Source organism: Amblyraja radiata, chromosome 28 (genome assembly GCF_010909765.2).
Source record: "Amblyraja radiata isolate CabotCenter1 chromosome 28, sAmbRad1.1.pri, whole genome shotgun sequence".
NCBI lineage: Eukaryota > Metazoa > Chordata > Chondrichthyes > Rajiformes > Rajidae > Amblyraja > Amblyraja radiata.
Window position 1 is genome coordinate 15,802,203 of NC_045983.1, and position 12,769 is coordinate 15,814,971.

The 12,769-nt window shown below is 43.5% G+C and overlaps 2 protein-coding genes across 7 annotated transcripts in view; both read left to right on the plus strand.

Moving 5' to 3' along the window:
- cct6a (chaperonin containing TCP1 subunit 6A) overlaps window positions 1-4,183 on the plus strand; it is a 28,815-nt gene extending 24,632 nt beyond the window's left edge. Inside the window, exon 14 of the mRNA XM_033045920.1 lies at window positions 3,802-4,183. Coding sequence (XP_032901811.1) covers window positions 3,802-3,874 — 73 coding nt within the window. The 3' untranslated portion in view covers window positions 3,875-4,183. The remainder of the gene's footprint in view (window positions 1-3,801) is intronic.
- Window positions 4,184-10,669: 6,486 nt separating this feature from the next.
- Window positions 10,670-12,769, plus strand: part of phkg1 (phosphorylase kinase catalytic subunit gamma 1) — a 34,321-nt gene continuing 32,221 nt past the window's right edge. For 2 of the 6 annotated variants that reach the window (XR_004416145.1, XM_033046408.1), the window contains exon 1: window positions 10,670-10,809. The gene's annotated coding sequence lies outside the window, so the exon portion shown is untranslated. Of the gene's footprint in view, window positions 10,810-10,837; window positions 11,108-11,548; window positions 12,589-12,769 lie in introns of those variants that run through there. The other 4 variants (XM_033046412.1, XM_033046410.1, XM_033046411.1 and 1 more) reach the window with 4 other exon arrangements.

Here is a 12,769-nt window from a genome sequence, read left to right on the forward strand (position 1 = left end):
AAGAGAATGGGATAATGAACATGTCCCTAATTATCCCATTTTCTTTGAAATGCTGAGTGTTTATAAGTGCTGACAAAAGAATTGAGGGATAGGCAGTGGATGTTGTCTTAATGAATTTTCATAATGCACTTGATAGTCCCTCATTGTCAGAAGATAAAGCACAGGATCCTCAGTGACTTGGTAATTTGGAGACAGAGGTTAGAGGTGGATGGGTTTTATTCTGTCTGGAGATCTGTGACCAGTGGGCGAAGAATTGCAAGGTGGAATTTGAGAGGTTACATGTAAGTTGAAAGTGTACAGTTAATGGCAAGACCCTTAACATTGATGTACAGAGGGATCTTGGGGGACTTTTCTTTCTTGTTATCACACCATGAAACTTTCAGTTAGGCTAAATAATTTCCAGGAGTTGGACATTAAGTGTGAGCTGGATAGGGGGCAGCTCCAATAAGATCCCCTGACAGTAGGACTCAATGGGTGGCACCTGGTGTATAAGGGCTCTTTGAATATACCCAATGAGAAATTGGAATTACACTAATGTGCAATTTAGAAAAGCGTTATCTGAACCTGTTTTGGGCAGTATCTTTTTTAAGGAATAAGATTAGATTAGATTATACCTTTAATAATCCTTTTCAGGAAATTACAGTGCCACGACAGCTTCAAGACAGACATAACACCACACATTTCCTCAAATGGCTTCCATACTTAACAAGTTAAAATACAAGTTAAAATACAATTAATTTAAAAAAAAGTGCAGTTATTTATGCGCATTATATAATCTTATAGCAGCTGGTAAACAGGACTTCCTATGTCTCTCAGTTTTGCACATTGGTGCAATCTGCCTCTGACTGAAGATGCTGCTCTTGATCACCTTCAGGGCATGGAGTGGGCGAGTGGGGTTGGTCATTATAGAACCTAGTTTGTTCAGAGTTCTGGCCTCTGCCACCTGCTGGACCGTTCGTTGCTCAGCCCCGACCACTGAGCCGGCCTTCCTGATTAGTTTGTCCAGTCTGTTTTTATCCGCTTTCTTTGACTAAACACTAAATACATAGGGATAGTTACTTTAATCTGGAAATAAACAGTTGCTGACTGAAACATTGAACAGTAGGCACAGGGACACACCCTTTGTCAAACATGTTGGGAAAGTGATATGTTGAACACACAATGTTTTGTCAAACGTGTCAGGTAATACGAATCTCCTCTGCATGCACGTGATCTGTATCCCTCCTTTTCCTGCATATCTATTTGCCTATTTCAATGTCATTGTCTTATCTGCCTCTCCCACTACCACTGGCAACATGTCCAGGTACCTACTCGCTACCCTGTATATTTTAAAAGAATTGACCTATGCATGTCATTTAAATTTTGCCCCTCACCTTCAAACTATGCCCTCTAGTCTTTGACATTTCCACCCTGTGGAAAATGCTTCAGGCTCTATCTATACATCTCAATTTTATATACTTCTATCAGGTGTTCTGTTAGCCTTCGATGCTCCAGAGAAAATAATCCATGTTTGTCCAACCTCTCCATAAACCAATATCCTCTAATCCAGGTGACATTCTGGCAGCAGTATGAAGAAGGGTTTCAACCTAAAATGTCACCTATCCATGTTCCAGAGATGTTGCCTGGCCAACTGAGTTACTCCAGCATTCTGTGTCCTCTTGAACATTCCATAAACCAATATCCTCTAATCCAGGTGGCATTCTGGCAGCAGTATGAAGAAGGGTTTCAACCTAAAATGTCACCTATCCATGTTTTCCAGAGATGTTGCCTGGCCAACTGAGTTACTCCAGCATTCTGTGTCCTCTTGAACATTCTTGTAAACCTCTTTGCACCGTCGCAAGCCTCCACATCCTCCTGTAATGGGTTGACCAGAGCTGCACACAATACTCCAAATCGGCCTAATCGAAGTCCTATAAAGCTGCAACATGACTTTTATACTCCATGCCCCAAACCTATGATGGCAAGCATCACCTGCGTTCTTTACCTCTCTATCTACTTGCGTTGCGACTGTTGGGATCTATGTGCATGGATCCCAAGATAGAGGTGCCCCTAAATTCTTAGTGAGAATTTTAGTGTTTTGGTATGCCCATCAAACATTTCAGGTTAAATGGGACAATGTTGTATCTGCTCCATTCTGTGTTAGTAACGGAATGCGGCAAGGAGGAATTTTGTCTCCTATTTTATTTAATGTTTATATGGATGAATTGTCAAATCAGTTAAATAGGTTTAAAAACTGACTGTCTTGTGGGCAACACTATTGTTAATCATCTTATGTATGCAGACGACCTGGTCCAGCTCTGTCCATATAGTGCTGGGCTGCAGCAGATGCTGAAGGTGTGCTCTCAGTATGGCCTTGATTATGACATAAAGTATAACGCTAAGAAAAGCCGCATAATGATAGTTAGAAGCGCTGAGGACAGGAAATTAACTTTTCCGACCTTTTATTTGTCACACAGTCCTCTTGCTGTGTGTGAGGAAATTAAATACCTAGGTCATGTCATATCCGATGACTGGACGGATGACAAAGACCTCTACCGACAGCGCTGTAAAATTTATCTTCAAGCTGACATGCTTATAAGGACGTTTTCTATGTGCTCTGACTCTGTGAAGTGTTTCCTGTTCAGAACCTACATCACACCGTTATATACTGCTCAATTGTGGTCTAATTATAAGAAAAAGAGTATGCAGAGGCTCAAGGTAGCATACAATACTGCAATGAGGTTGCTACTTCGTGTCCCTAGATGGCATAGTGCCAGTCAATTGTTTGTGTCCACTAGAGTGCCAACCTGTGAGGCACTCTTAAGACAGCTGATGTTTAGTTTTATGTGTCGCCTGGACAAGTCAGAGAACCACATAATTGAAGCCCTAGTCAGCCCTCTGAAAAGCTGCTATAGATTCACTTCTAGGCTAAGACGGCATTGGTGCAATAGCTTGTATATCTTATAGGCTAATATGCAATTTTTAATGTATTTTTGTATCTCCTTATACTGTTTGATGTGTTATATGGACCTGTGTCTGAAATAAAGCTTTAATAATTCCTCTGTATATCAATGCTATTTACCGGTCTTCCATTAATATACCAATGTTCTGTTTCTCTTTTGTATTTGCCTTCATGAAAGGACAAGCCATGGTGCATTTACGTAAAGATAATAAATTGCTGTTAAATTGGACTTAACATTTGGAAGTTTTTCCTTTCATGGCGGTCATTGTGAGAAACAAACTAATGAACAATGGAATAACCTTTCTTACCAACTCCCAGAAAGCTATCTTAGCAGTCATGTTTGAGGGTTGTTGATAGCATTGAACTGGCAGATTCCCACTTCCCATTCACCTGACACTTGTCTGGTAGAACATCCCTTAAAGCCAAAGGTGACCAATCCTGCAGGAGAACATGCTACTCTTCAAGCAGATATATTCATCAACTTAAGTCTAGCGAGTAATTTGTCCACATGTCTTTCTCCCCAACTAAAATATTGTCTATGGTGGCAAGGTTGTGATGTTGAAATGGCACTAATAACCAGAAAATGTCTATTTTGGGTAAAGTTTTGCCTCGTTTAGTGTGTTGGTTGATGGGGAAACGGCTGTTTCATCCACCTAATGAGTTTGCAACATTTTTGCTTGACTTTTTTTATTTTCCATCATCACAACTAGTTTGTAAGCACATTTGCAGCTGAAGCATTTGAAGAATATTTTAAACTGATAGATTAAATAGAAACATGTTTATTTGAGGTTGCAACATGGATACAATAGATTTTCTTTGTTCAGTTGAACTGAGCTTTTTCTTTTAAACTTGTTTTTCAGTACCGTAATTGCCAGCAATATCCTTCTTGTTGATGAAATAATGCGAGCTGGATTGTCATCACTGAAAGGTTAAATGAAGAAGGACAACCTTTTGATAGCAGGCATTTCTCAGAGTCCAGCATATCAACCATCATGCAGCTGACTGAAGTTGCTCAAAAATAAGTATAACTAATGTTGAGGCTTTCCATTCTGTTGCTGTTTAAAAAAGATGCAGAGGCAAGGTACAAATTTACCAAGTCTTTTAGGTAATTTAGCATTAAGACGTGCATTCATATTTCATGGTTATTTATGATGAATTTTTGTATCCTGCATTCAATTAAACAGTTTGGTTTCCTAATCTTTGTATTGAAGCCTTCAATAAACTTAGTTGTTTTGCCAATGAGAACTGGCAGATTCTGTGTTTATCTGTGCCAGCTCAATGCATGAAACAGGGCCTTTGGCCCACCTTCTCCAGCCTCTGCCTGCACCTCAAGCTGCAAGTCTAGGAAACATCCTAGGAAATCTCTTCTGCACCTTTCCAACTATAACTGGGTGACTGGAACTGCTCTTTGTACTTAAATTGTGGTCTCGTCAAAGATGTACAGCTGCATCATGATGTTCCAACCTTTGTACTCGCTACACATCCAAATGAAGCGTGCCAACACATTAACCAACGCAATAGCTCAACTACCCTTTGATTCCGTCTTCCAGGTCAATTTTAAATCTAATTTGCTATCTCACCTAGGGTTCCATATAATCTATTTGTGTGTGACATTCTCAAAGGCCTTACAGGTTATACATACACTGTTGACTGCCCTGCTTTCATTGATCTTGGTGATCTTTTTATTTTTTTAAACTCCTGTCAAATTTGGAGTTGTTAATAGTAAGCTGGGAAAGTGATATGTGGATATAGGAGAGGGGAGTTTGATTGGCAAATACTAGAGGTGAAAAGAAGACAAAAGGGTGTTGGAAAAAGAGAAATGGAAAGACAGGAAGGGATGTGGGTGGAAGGGGATGGGAAAGGGTAAATTGGGACTAGGAGATGGGAGTTGAGTGTACAGAGAAGGGAAAAGGAGCAGGAATTGGGGAGGGGGGTGAGGGGATGGTGGTGGAAATGGGTGCACACCAAGATTAATACAGATGGATGTTGTAGCCCAAAAGGCTTGTTTACAGGTGCCCTCCATAATTGGGCGAAAGACCCATCATTTATTTATTTGCCTCTACTCCACAATTTGAGATTTGTAATAGAAAAAAAATCACATGGTTAAAGTGCACATTGTCAGATTTTAATACAGGCCATTTTTACACATTGGAGTAGACAAAATGTTTAAGAATTTTTACACATATTGGTTTCACCATGTAGAAATTGCAGCAGTGTTTATACATAGTCCTCCCATTTCAGGGCACCATAATGCTTGGGACACATGCAATGTCATGTAAATAAAAGTAGTCGTATTTAGTATTTTGTTGCATATCCTTTGCATGCAATGACTGCTTGAAGTCTGCGATTCATGGACATCACCAGTTGCTGGGTGTCTTCTCGGGAAGATCTGCCAGTCCTGTATTGCATCCATCTTTAGCTTATGCTTCTTTTGGGGGCTTATCCCCTTCAGTTTTCTCTTCAGCATATAAAAGGCATGCTCAATTGGGTTCAGATCGGGTGCTTGACTTGGCCACTCGAGAATTGAACATTATTTAGCTTTGAAAAACTCCTTTGTTGATTTAGCAGTATGTTTGGGATCATTGTCTTGATGTAGAATGAACTGCCGGCCAATGAGTTTTGAGGCATTTGTTTGAATATGAGCATATAGGATGTGGCTATACACTTCATAATTAATTATGCTACTATCATCAGCAGTTGTCTCTTCAATGAAGATAAGTGAGCCAGTACCTTCAGCAGCCATACATGCCCAGGCCATAACACCCCCACCACTGTGTTTCACAGATGAGGTGGTATGCTTTCGATCTTGGGCAGTTCCTTCTCTCCTCCATACTGTGCTCTTGCCATCACTCTGATATATGTTAACCTTTGTCTCATCTGTTCACCAGACCTTTTTCCAGAACTGGTTGCTCTTTTAAGTACTTCTTGGCAAACTATAACCTGGCCATCTATTTTTGCGGCTAACCAGTGTTTTGCATCTTGCAGTGTAGCCTCTGTATTTATGTTCATGAAGTCTTCTGAGGACAGTGGTCATAAACAAATCCACACCTGACTCCTGAAGAGGTTTTCTGATCTGTCGGACAGGTGTTTGGGGATTTTTCGTTATTATAGAGATAATTCTTCCGTCATCAGCTGTGGAGGTCTTCCTTGGCCTGCCAGTCCCTTTGCGATTAGTAAGCTAACCAGCACTCTCTTCTTAATGATGTTCCAAACAGTTGATTTTGGTAAGCCTAAGGTTTGGTTGATGTCTCGTAACAGTTTTATTCTTGTTTCTCAGTCTCATAATGGCTTCTTTGACTTTCATTGGCACAACTTTGGTCCTCAACCTTGAGAAACAGCATAAACGTTTCCAGCGGTGATGGAAAAACCAGGCGCTGAGGGCTCTCTTATACCTGCATGAAGGAGGCAATTAAACACCTGAGCAATTACAAACACCTGTGAAGCCATGTGTCCCTAACATTATGGTACCCTGAAATGGGGAGGGTGGGAGGACTATGTATAAACACAGCTGTAATTTCTACATGGTGAAACCAAAATGTATAAAAATACCCTTTAATAAAATTTGACAGTGTGCACTTTAACCACATATGATTTATTTTTTTCTATTACAAATCTCAAATTGTGGAGTACAGAGGCAAATAAATTAATGATGGGTCCTGTATGTGCTATAAGACTATTGGTAGGGGACTAGCTGTAGAAGTCCAAAGACCTCTAGGTGGCAGCACAGGTACATAAGGTCATGAAGGAGGGAGATTGGATGCTAATCCTTATTAACTGGGGCACAGAATATGAAAACGTGGTCATGATACAATTTTATTAAATGTTGGTTGGGATGCATGTAGAATATTGCATGTATTCTGCCCACACTACAGGAAAATGTGATTGTGCAGGAGTGTTCCTTTCATCACCCATTAAGCATATCTTCACTTTGCAACACTAAATGTCATCAGAATGTTGCCTGTGATGGAGTAATAAGAGAGACTGGTTAACCTGGCTTTGTAATCAGTGGAATAGAGGTAAATGGGATGAAGACAAATGTTCCCTGATGGTCCGCAAGGATATGATGGGCTGGAGGGCCTGTTGCTATGCTATATGGCTCTTGATTCCAGGTCCATGGTAACAGTAATAATCGAACACTGAATTCTCCCAATTTTGTTAGCCCTTGCTGTCTCCTCCCCTTCCTCAGCCCTCGGGCTGTCTCCTCCCATCCCTCAGCCCATCAGGGTCCTCCTCCTTTTTCCTTTCTTCTCCCCGCCACCCCCCATCAGTCTGAAGAAGGGGTTCGGCCCGAAACGTTGCCTATTTCCTTCGCTCCATAGATGCTGCTGCACCCGCTGAGTTTCTCCAGCATTTTTGTCTACCTTACATGGAAAACAAAGATGGGTTTAGAATTAAAAACAAAATGCTAGAAATATTCAGCAGGTGAAACAACACCCGGTTTGTAATGTAAGCATACGTATAAAGTTTGGTGAGTAAGGCGTTTGAGCTACAAGCACTAACAGTTATATAAGAGTACAATATTGGAAATAATAGAAAGGTGACTTAAATATGGGCGTAATGGACATTTCATGATCAAGGTTACAGATTTTCAGAGTTGATTATGAAGAAAAAATGGCAGGTGGGCTGGAGGTGCAAATTAAGGAAGACATTTAATGTTGCAAAATGAAGATATGCCTTATTCATTATGAAAGGAATCAATTTTATCAGCGTTGGGTAAAAAGGACATGATAATGCTACTGGGAGATTCTGTAGTGAAAAGGAGATAGAGGAACAAATCTAAAAATTACAATGATGAGCTAAAACCCTAAATTAGGACTCTAATGACAAATATGATCGGGATATGGCATGAAGAGGGAAGACATTTCTGAAATGTGTAACAGTCATGAGAATTTTTTCGATCAGTATGTTTCTCCCCAAAGCAGGAGGGCATTGCTAGATCAGATTATGTCCTGGAAAATCATGTGGGGCAAAGTTCGTCGTTCATTCGCTCGTGTGTCAGATGATGTAGTTCGTTGTTGGCTTCTGTTGTCATCCAACATGTTGACAGAATTGTCGCCCGGTGCGTCAGAGTGCATCGCATCGTCACTTCCAGGGATCGTCACGAGGAGGCTTCTGTCATGATCCCAAGTGACCGAGTGTCTGTTGGGGGAACACTTCAATGAGGGTGATCATTGTCTAATAAGGTTTGAATTCGTAATGGAAGGAAAGGAATAGTACAAAGTAGACCTAGTACTACTAATGATTAATTTGTTTAAAACAAAGTGCTGGAGCAACTCAAACGTTCAGGCAGCATCTGTGTAGCGATATTTCTGGTCGAGACCCTTCTTTAGTCTGATTGTTTCGGAGGGAGAAAATAAAAGCAGTAATGATACAGGTGAGATGGTTTTGATTGACAGATAGGTGGACAAGGGCTAGAGATGAAAAGGAGACAAATGTGTATCAGATAAGGAGAGAACAGGAATGAAATGTAAAGCCAGAGGGGGAGGGTGGGAGGTCTAGGTGGAAGGAACAGGGAAGGGTAGGATAGCCTGAGAAATGGATGAGGGGTGCACAGGAAAGGGTGAAGGGAGATGTATTATTTAATACTGGAGAATTCAATTTTCATATCGTTGGGTAGTAAGTTCGATATGCAAAGAGGAGTTATAATGATTAGCAGCTGGGAGAAAAAAACATTTTCCTGCCTTTTATCTCAAGGAATTTTTGTCCTGTGGTGTGATTGCTCATGAAGTATTTTAAATGTCCAAACATGATATTTGGAGTGGGAGTTTGTGTGTTTCTTTTTTTAAATACAAAAAATGAACGAATACTCCTGTCTTCATGTAGTGACCCTGACTAATTTCAGATGATGTGGTGAGGTAGCCCATTACTCTAATTGTCATATATTTTACTTGGTGAGAAGCTAATACCATTTGTTCTCACCTGACAAGCCACCCTCTCATCGTGCTCCCACAATGTGGGCAACAATTTCCTCATCTATGTGGCTTTCACAACTTACTGGATATTCTGCTGATTTCTTTAATCTGTCAAAATGAATACGATCTGCGGTTAGCAATGTGGGGAGAAGAAAGGTTGCGTGTAAATGGTCAGTGTGGACTCGGGCTGAAGGGCCTTTTCCAAGCTATATGTGTCTGTGATTCAAGAAGACTATCACATTGGGCGTCTTCTTCATCCCTCATCCCTCAGTTGAAATTATCTCTATCCTAATCCCCTACCCCAGTCCTGAACATATTGTTTTTTTTAATCATTTCTCTTGCATAACTAAGATCAGATTTTTCATGAGACCTATTGAACGTCCCTTCATATCCCCACTAAAATGTTGGCACCCAGTTTCAAAACTTGGTCTCTCCTTTAAGTGGTAGGAAGGAACTGCAGATGGTGGTTTACACTGAAGATTGACACAAAATGCTGGAGTACCTCAGCTGGACAGACAGCATCTCTGGAGAGAAAGAATAGATAACGTTTCAGGTTGAGACCCTTTTTCAGACTGAGGATCAGGGAAGAGGGAGTCTAGAGATATAAAAGGTTAAAGATTCCTATATATGGGGGAGACCAAGCCCAAGCTCGGCAATCAATTTGCTGAACACCTCCGCCGAGGCCTATGTGATCTCCCAGTTGCGAAACACTTTAACTCCCCCTTCCATTCTCATACTGACCTTTCTGTCCTGGGCTTCCTCCACTGTCTGAGTGAGGCCCAATGTAAATTGGAGGAACAGCACCTCATATTTTGCTTGGGTAGCTTACAATGCAGCAATATGGATATTGAATTCTCTAACTTCAAGTAGCCCTTGCTTACTCTGTCCCTCCCCCAACCCAGTTCTCCGACTAGTTCTACTGTCCTGATTAAATATTACTGATGTTTTCAAGAGGGAATTAGATTTAACTCTTAGGGCTAAAGGAATCAAGAGATATAGGGATAAAGCAGAAACGGGGTACTGATTTTAGATGATCAGCCATGATCATTTGAATGGTGGTGCTGGCTCAAAGGGCCAAATAGCCTACTCCTGCACCTATTTAAAAAATATTTCTATGTTTGGATGCCACGTTGTCACCTTCCGTTCAGCTATTAATGAACCATTCTACATTTCATTATCAGTATCCGTTTTGATCTGTCGTTTTCACACCTTACCCTTCTATATCTCTAGACTCCCTCTCCCCTGACTTTCAGCCAAAAGAAACTTTCATACCTTCTCTCCAGAGATGCTGCCTGTCCCACTGAGTTACTCCAGCATTTTCTGTCTATCTTCTGTAAGTGGTGGTGTTTATGGTTCTTTCTCCTGAGGTCCTGTACCCATCTCCTTTAGATATTTTGTCATCACACTCTTCCTCTCCAGTTCCAACTTCATTCTTCTTCAAAGTCCTTAAGCATTCCCCACATTTGTGTAATTATATTGTGATGCGTGTGCCCATCATTCAGCCATATCCAACAATATATATCCACCGTACATCCACTGTGATTCCCAATGATCTAATTGTAACTCCTGGTGAATCCCGAGGGTCTTTCACGACCCCCCCCCCCTCGCACCTCCCTTAGAAACTTAACTGGAAAACACATTGATATCTACACAAACGACCCGCTGAAACTCAGATCGACTCACCACAATCACTCCCAGCCTCTCCAGCTTCCAATATTTTGAGACCACTTGTCCAACATCTTCCAGCTAAGGATAAACATTCCTTTGACAATTAGTTAGCAGGAAGAAGGGGTGGGAGGTTGCAACCTTCACGTGGTACGCCCTGCTTCAACAAATGCAATCAACCGGGCGCGCACAATCAAATAGAACAAGTTGTTCTACAACTTTAGGCTGTCCACGCCATACGCAAGCAGAATCAGGAAGAACAAAATCTTAAACATGAACAAATAATGGCAGGTCAGTGTAAAGATACACTGATGTCGTATTGTAGTGCAGGCCATTCAGCCCCTCGGCTCCCGGCAGTGTCAGGCACTCGGTATTTGCAGTGGTCGGGAGCTCTCCGCCGGCTTGTGGCCGGTTGATCAGGGCTGGAGCCCGGGGTGGGGGCCGGGGAGGTGCGGGAACACCCTGCAGGCAGGCCCGGCCGGCGAGCGGGCGGAGTCGGGAGCGAGCTTGCTGAGCAGGCGAGTTAAACTGGGCACCCACTGGCGGCGGCGGCTCCCCGCAGTCTTCAGTCGCAGTCAGTCAGCCGCTGGTAAGTGCGGGGCAGGAGCAGGCCCGGGTCGGGACCGGGACTCCTCACGGCCACTGGGGCCCTTGCGGGAGCTGCGGCCCCGCCGGACTCAACCCGCCCCGACGCGGACCGAGGGGAGGAGGCGGCAGGGCCCGGCATGCGATGGGAAGGGAGGCCCAGGCTGGCCTGTGGCTGGATCGGGGAGACGGATCTGCCGGGTCTGCATCGGGGGGGAGAGAGGAAGAGGTGTCGGGGGGGGGAGAGGTGGTGGTGGTGGTGGTGGTGGGGGGGGGGAGGAGGAGGAGAGGTGGGGGAGGGGAAGTCGGGGGGGGAGAGAGGGGGGTCGGGGGCACAGGTCGGTCGACGGGGGCTGGGCTGAGATAGGGCCGCTGGAGTTAGGAGAGGGCCGGGGTTTGGGGCGGTGGGTGTATGATATCCAAAGTCTCTTGCGACCCGAAAGCTTTGTCCACGGTGCTGGTTCTGTGCTCCTGGCGCTTCAATCGGTGTCCGGGGCAGCCGCTCCTCTCTGCAGCTCATTGCCCGGACCAGCCAAGATCTGCAGCTCCTGGGCGGGCATTCGCTGTCTCTCCCATCACCGCGCCACTGAAATCCCTGACAACATTGTATGGAATAGTTTGTGCAGCCTGTCCTGGAAACCTGCAACTTCCTGAAATTAGAGGACACAACCCGCTCCAGCAGCGGCCTGTCCTGTGCTCACTGACCAGTATCTGACCGTGTTTACAACAAGTTCGACATTCCCTCCCTGCTTTGTACCTCATTCCTCTTTCTTTGAATCCCGTATGTGTTGCACCAGTCTCTACGTTATTTTAAAACATTTACCCCCTGCACACTCCTTAGAAACTGTGCTATTTAGCCTGTATTGCCTTTCATCATTTGCAGCAAAACTATCACAAAACTTCGCGATTTTCCTTTTACTATAATCTATCTGTGTTTATTTGTATTTATATGTTGCCTCACTTAGTATGCAGGATGTGTTCTATGTAGAGAGGAAACATGGTGTCAGTGCAGAAAGGGTACAGTATGCCGTAAATAAATGGTGTAAACCTTCTCAACCGAGGGTCGAGGACACCGGTCGTCGTTGGAACATTTCAAGGGCTCTCATATGGCTGGTCAGCTCAGTGTGGAGTGAACCACGGTGGAAACGCAGAGAGGCACAGCCTGTGTTGGGTGGACTGGGTCAAGTGTTGTGGGGTTTGGGGTTGTGCACCGCACAGTACAGGGAGCCTGGGCCATTCCTGTGAACCAGCTGTGGCTGCTCCATGTATCAGCAGTCCTCCCAGATCCTCTGATCTCTGATTACCTCCTGCCTTGGTTTGGCCTTCTGCCCATTCTCATATTGACCTTTCTGTTCACGGCCTCCTCCATTGCTACAGTGAGACTAAATGCACATTGCCATACTGACCTTTCTGGCCTGGCAGAGTAAGGGCAGAAGCAAATTGGAGGAGCAGCATCTCATGTTCCAGGCAGCTTGCAACCCAAATGTATGAACATTGAATTCTCCAATTTTAGGTAACTCAAATATTCCCCCTTCCCCTCCTCATACCCTGTCCCCACCTGAACTCTCACCTATTCTTCCCCTCCACCTCCCCTTCCACTTACATTCTAGCTTCATAATTCGTAACTCTTCAATCCTTTTCGCTGTAGCTTTCATCTCTGGCTTTG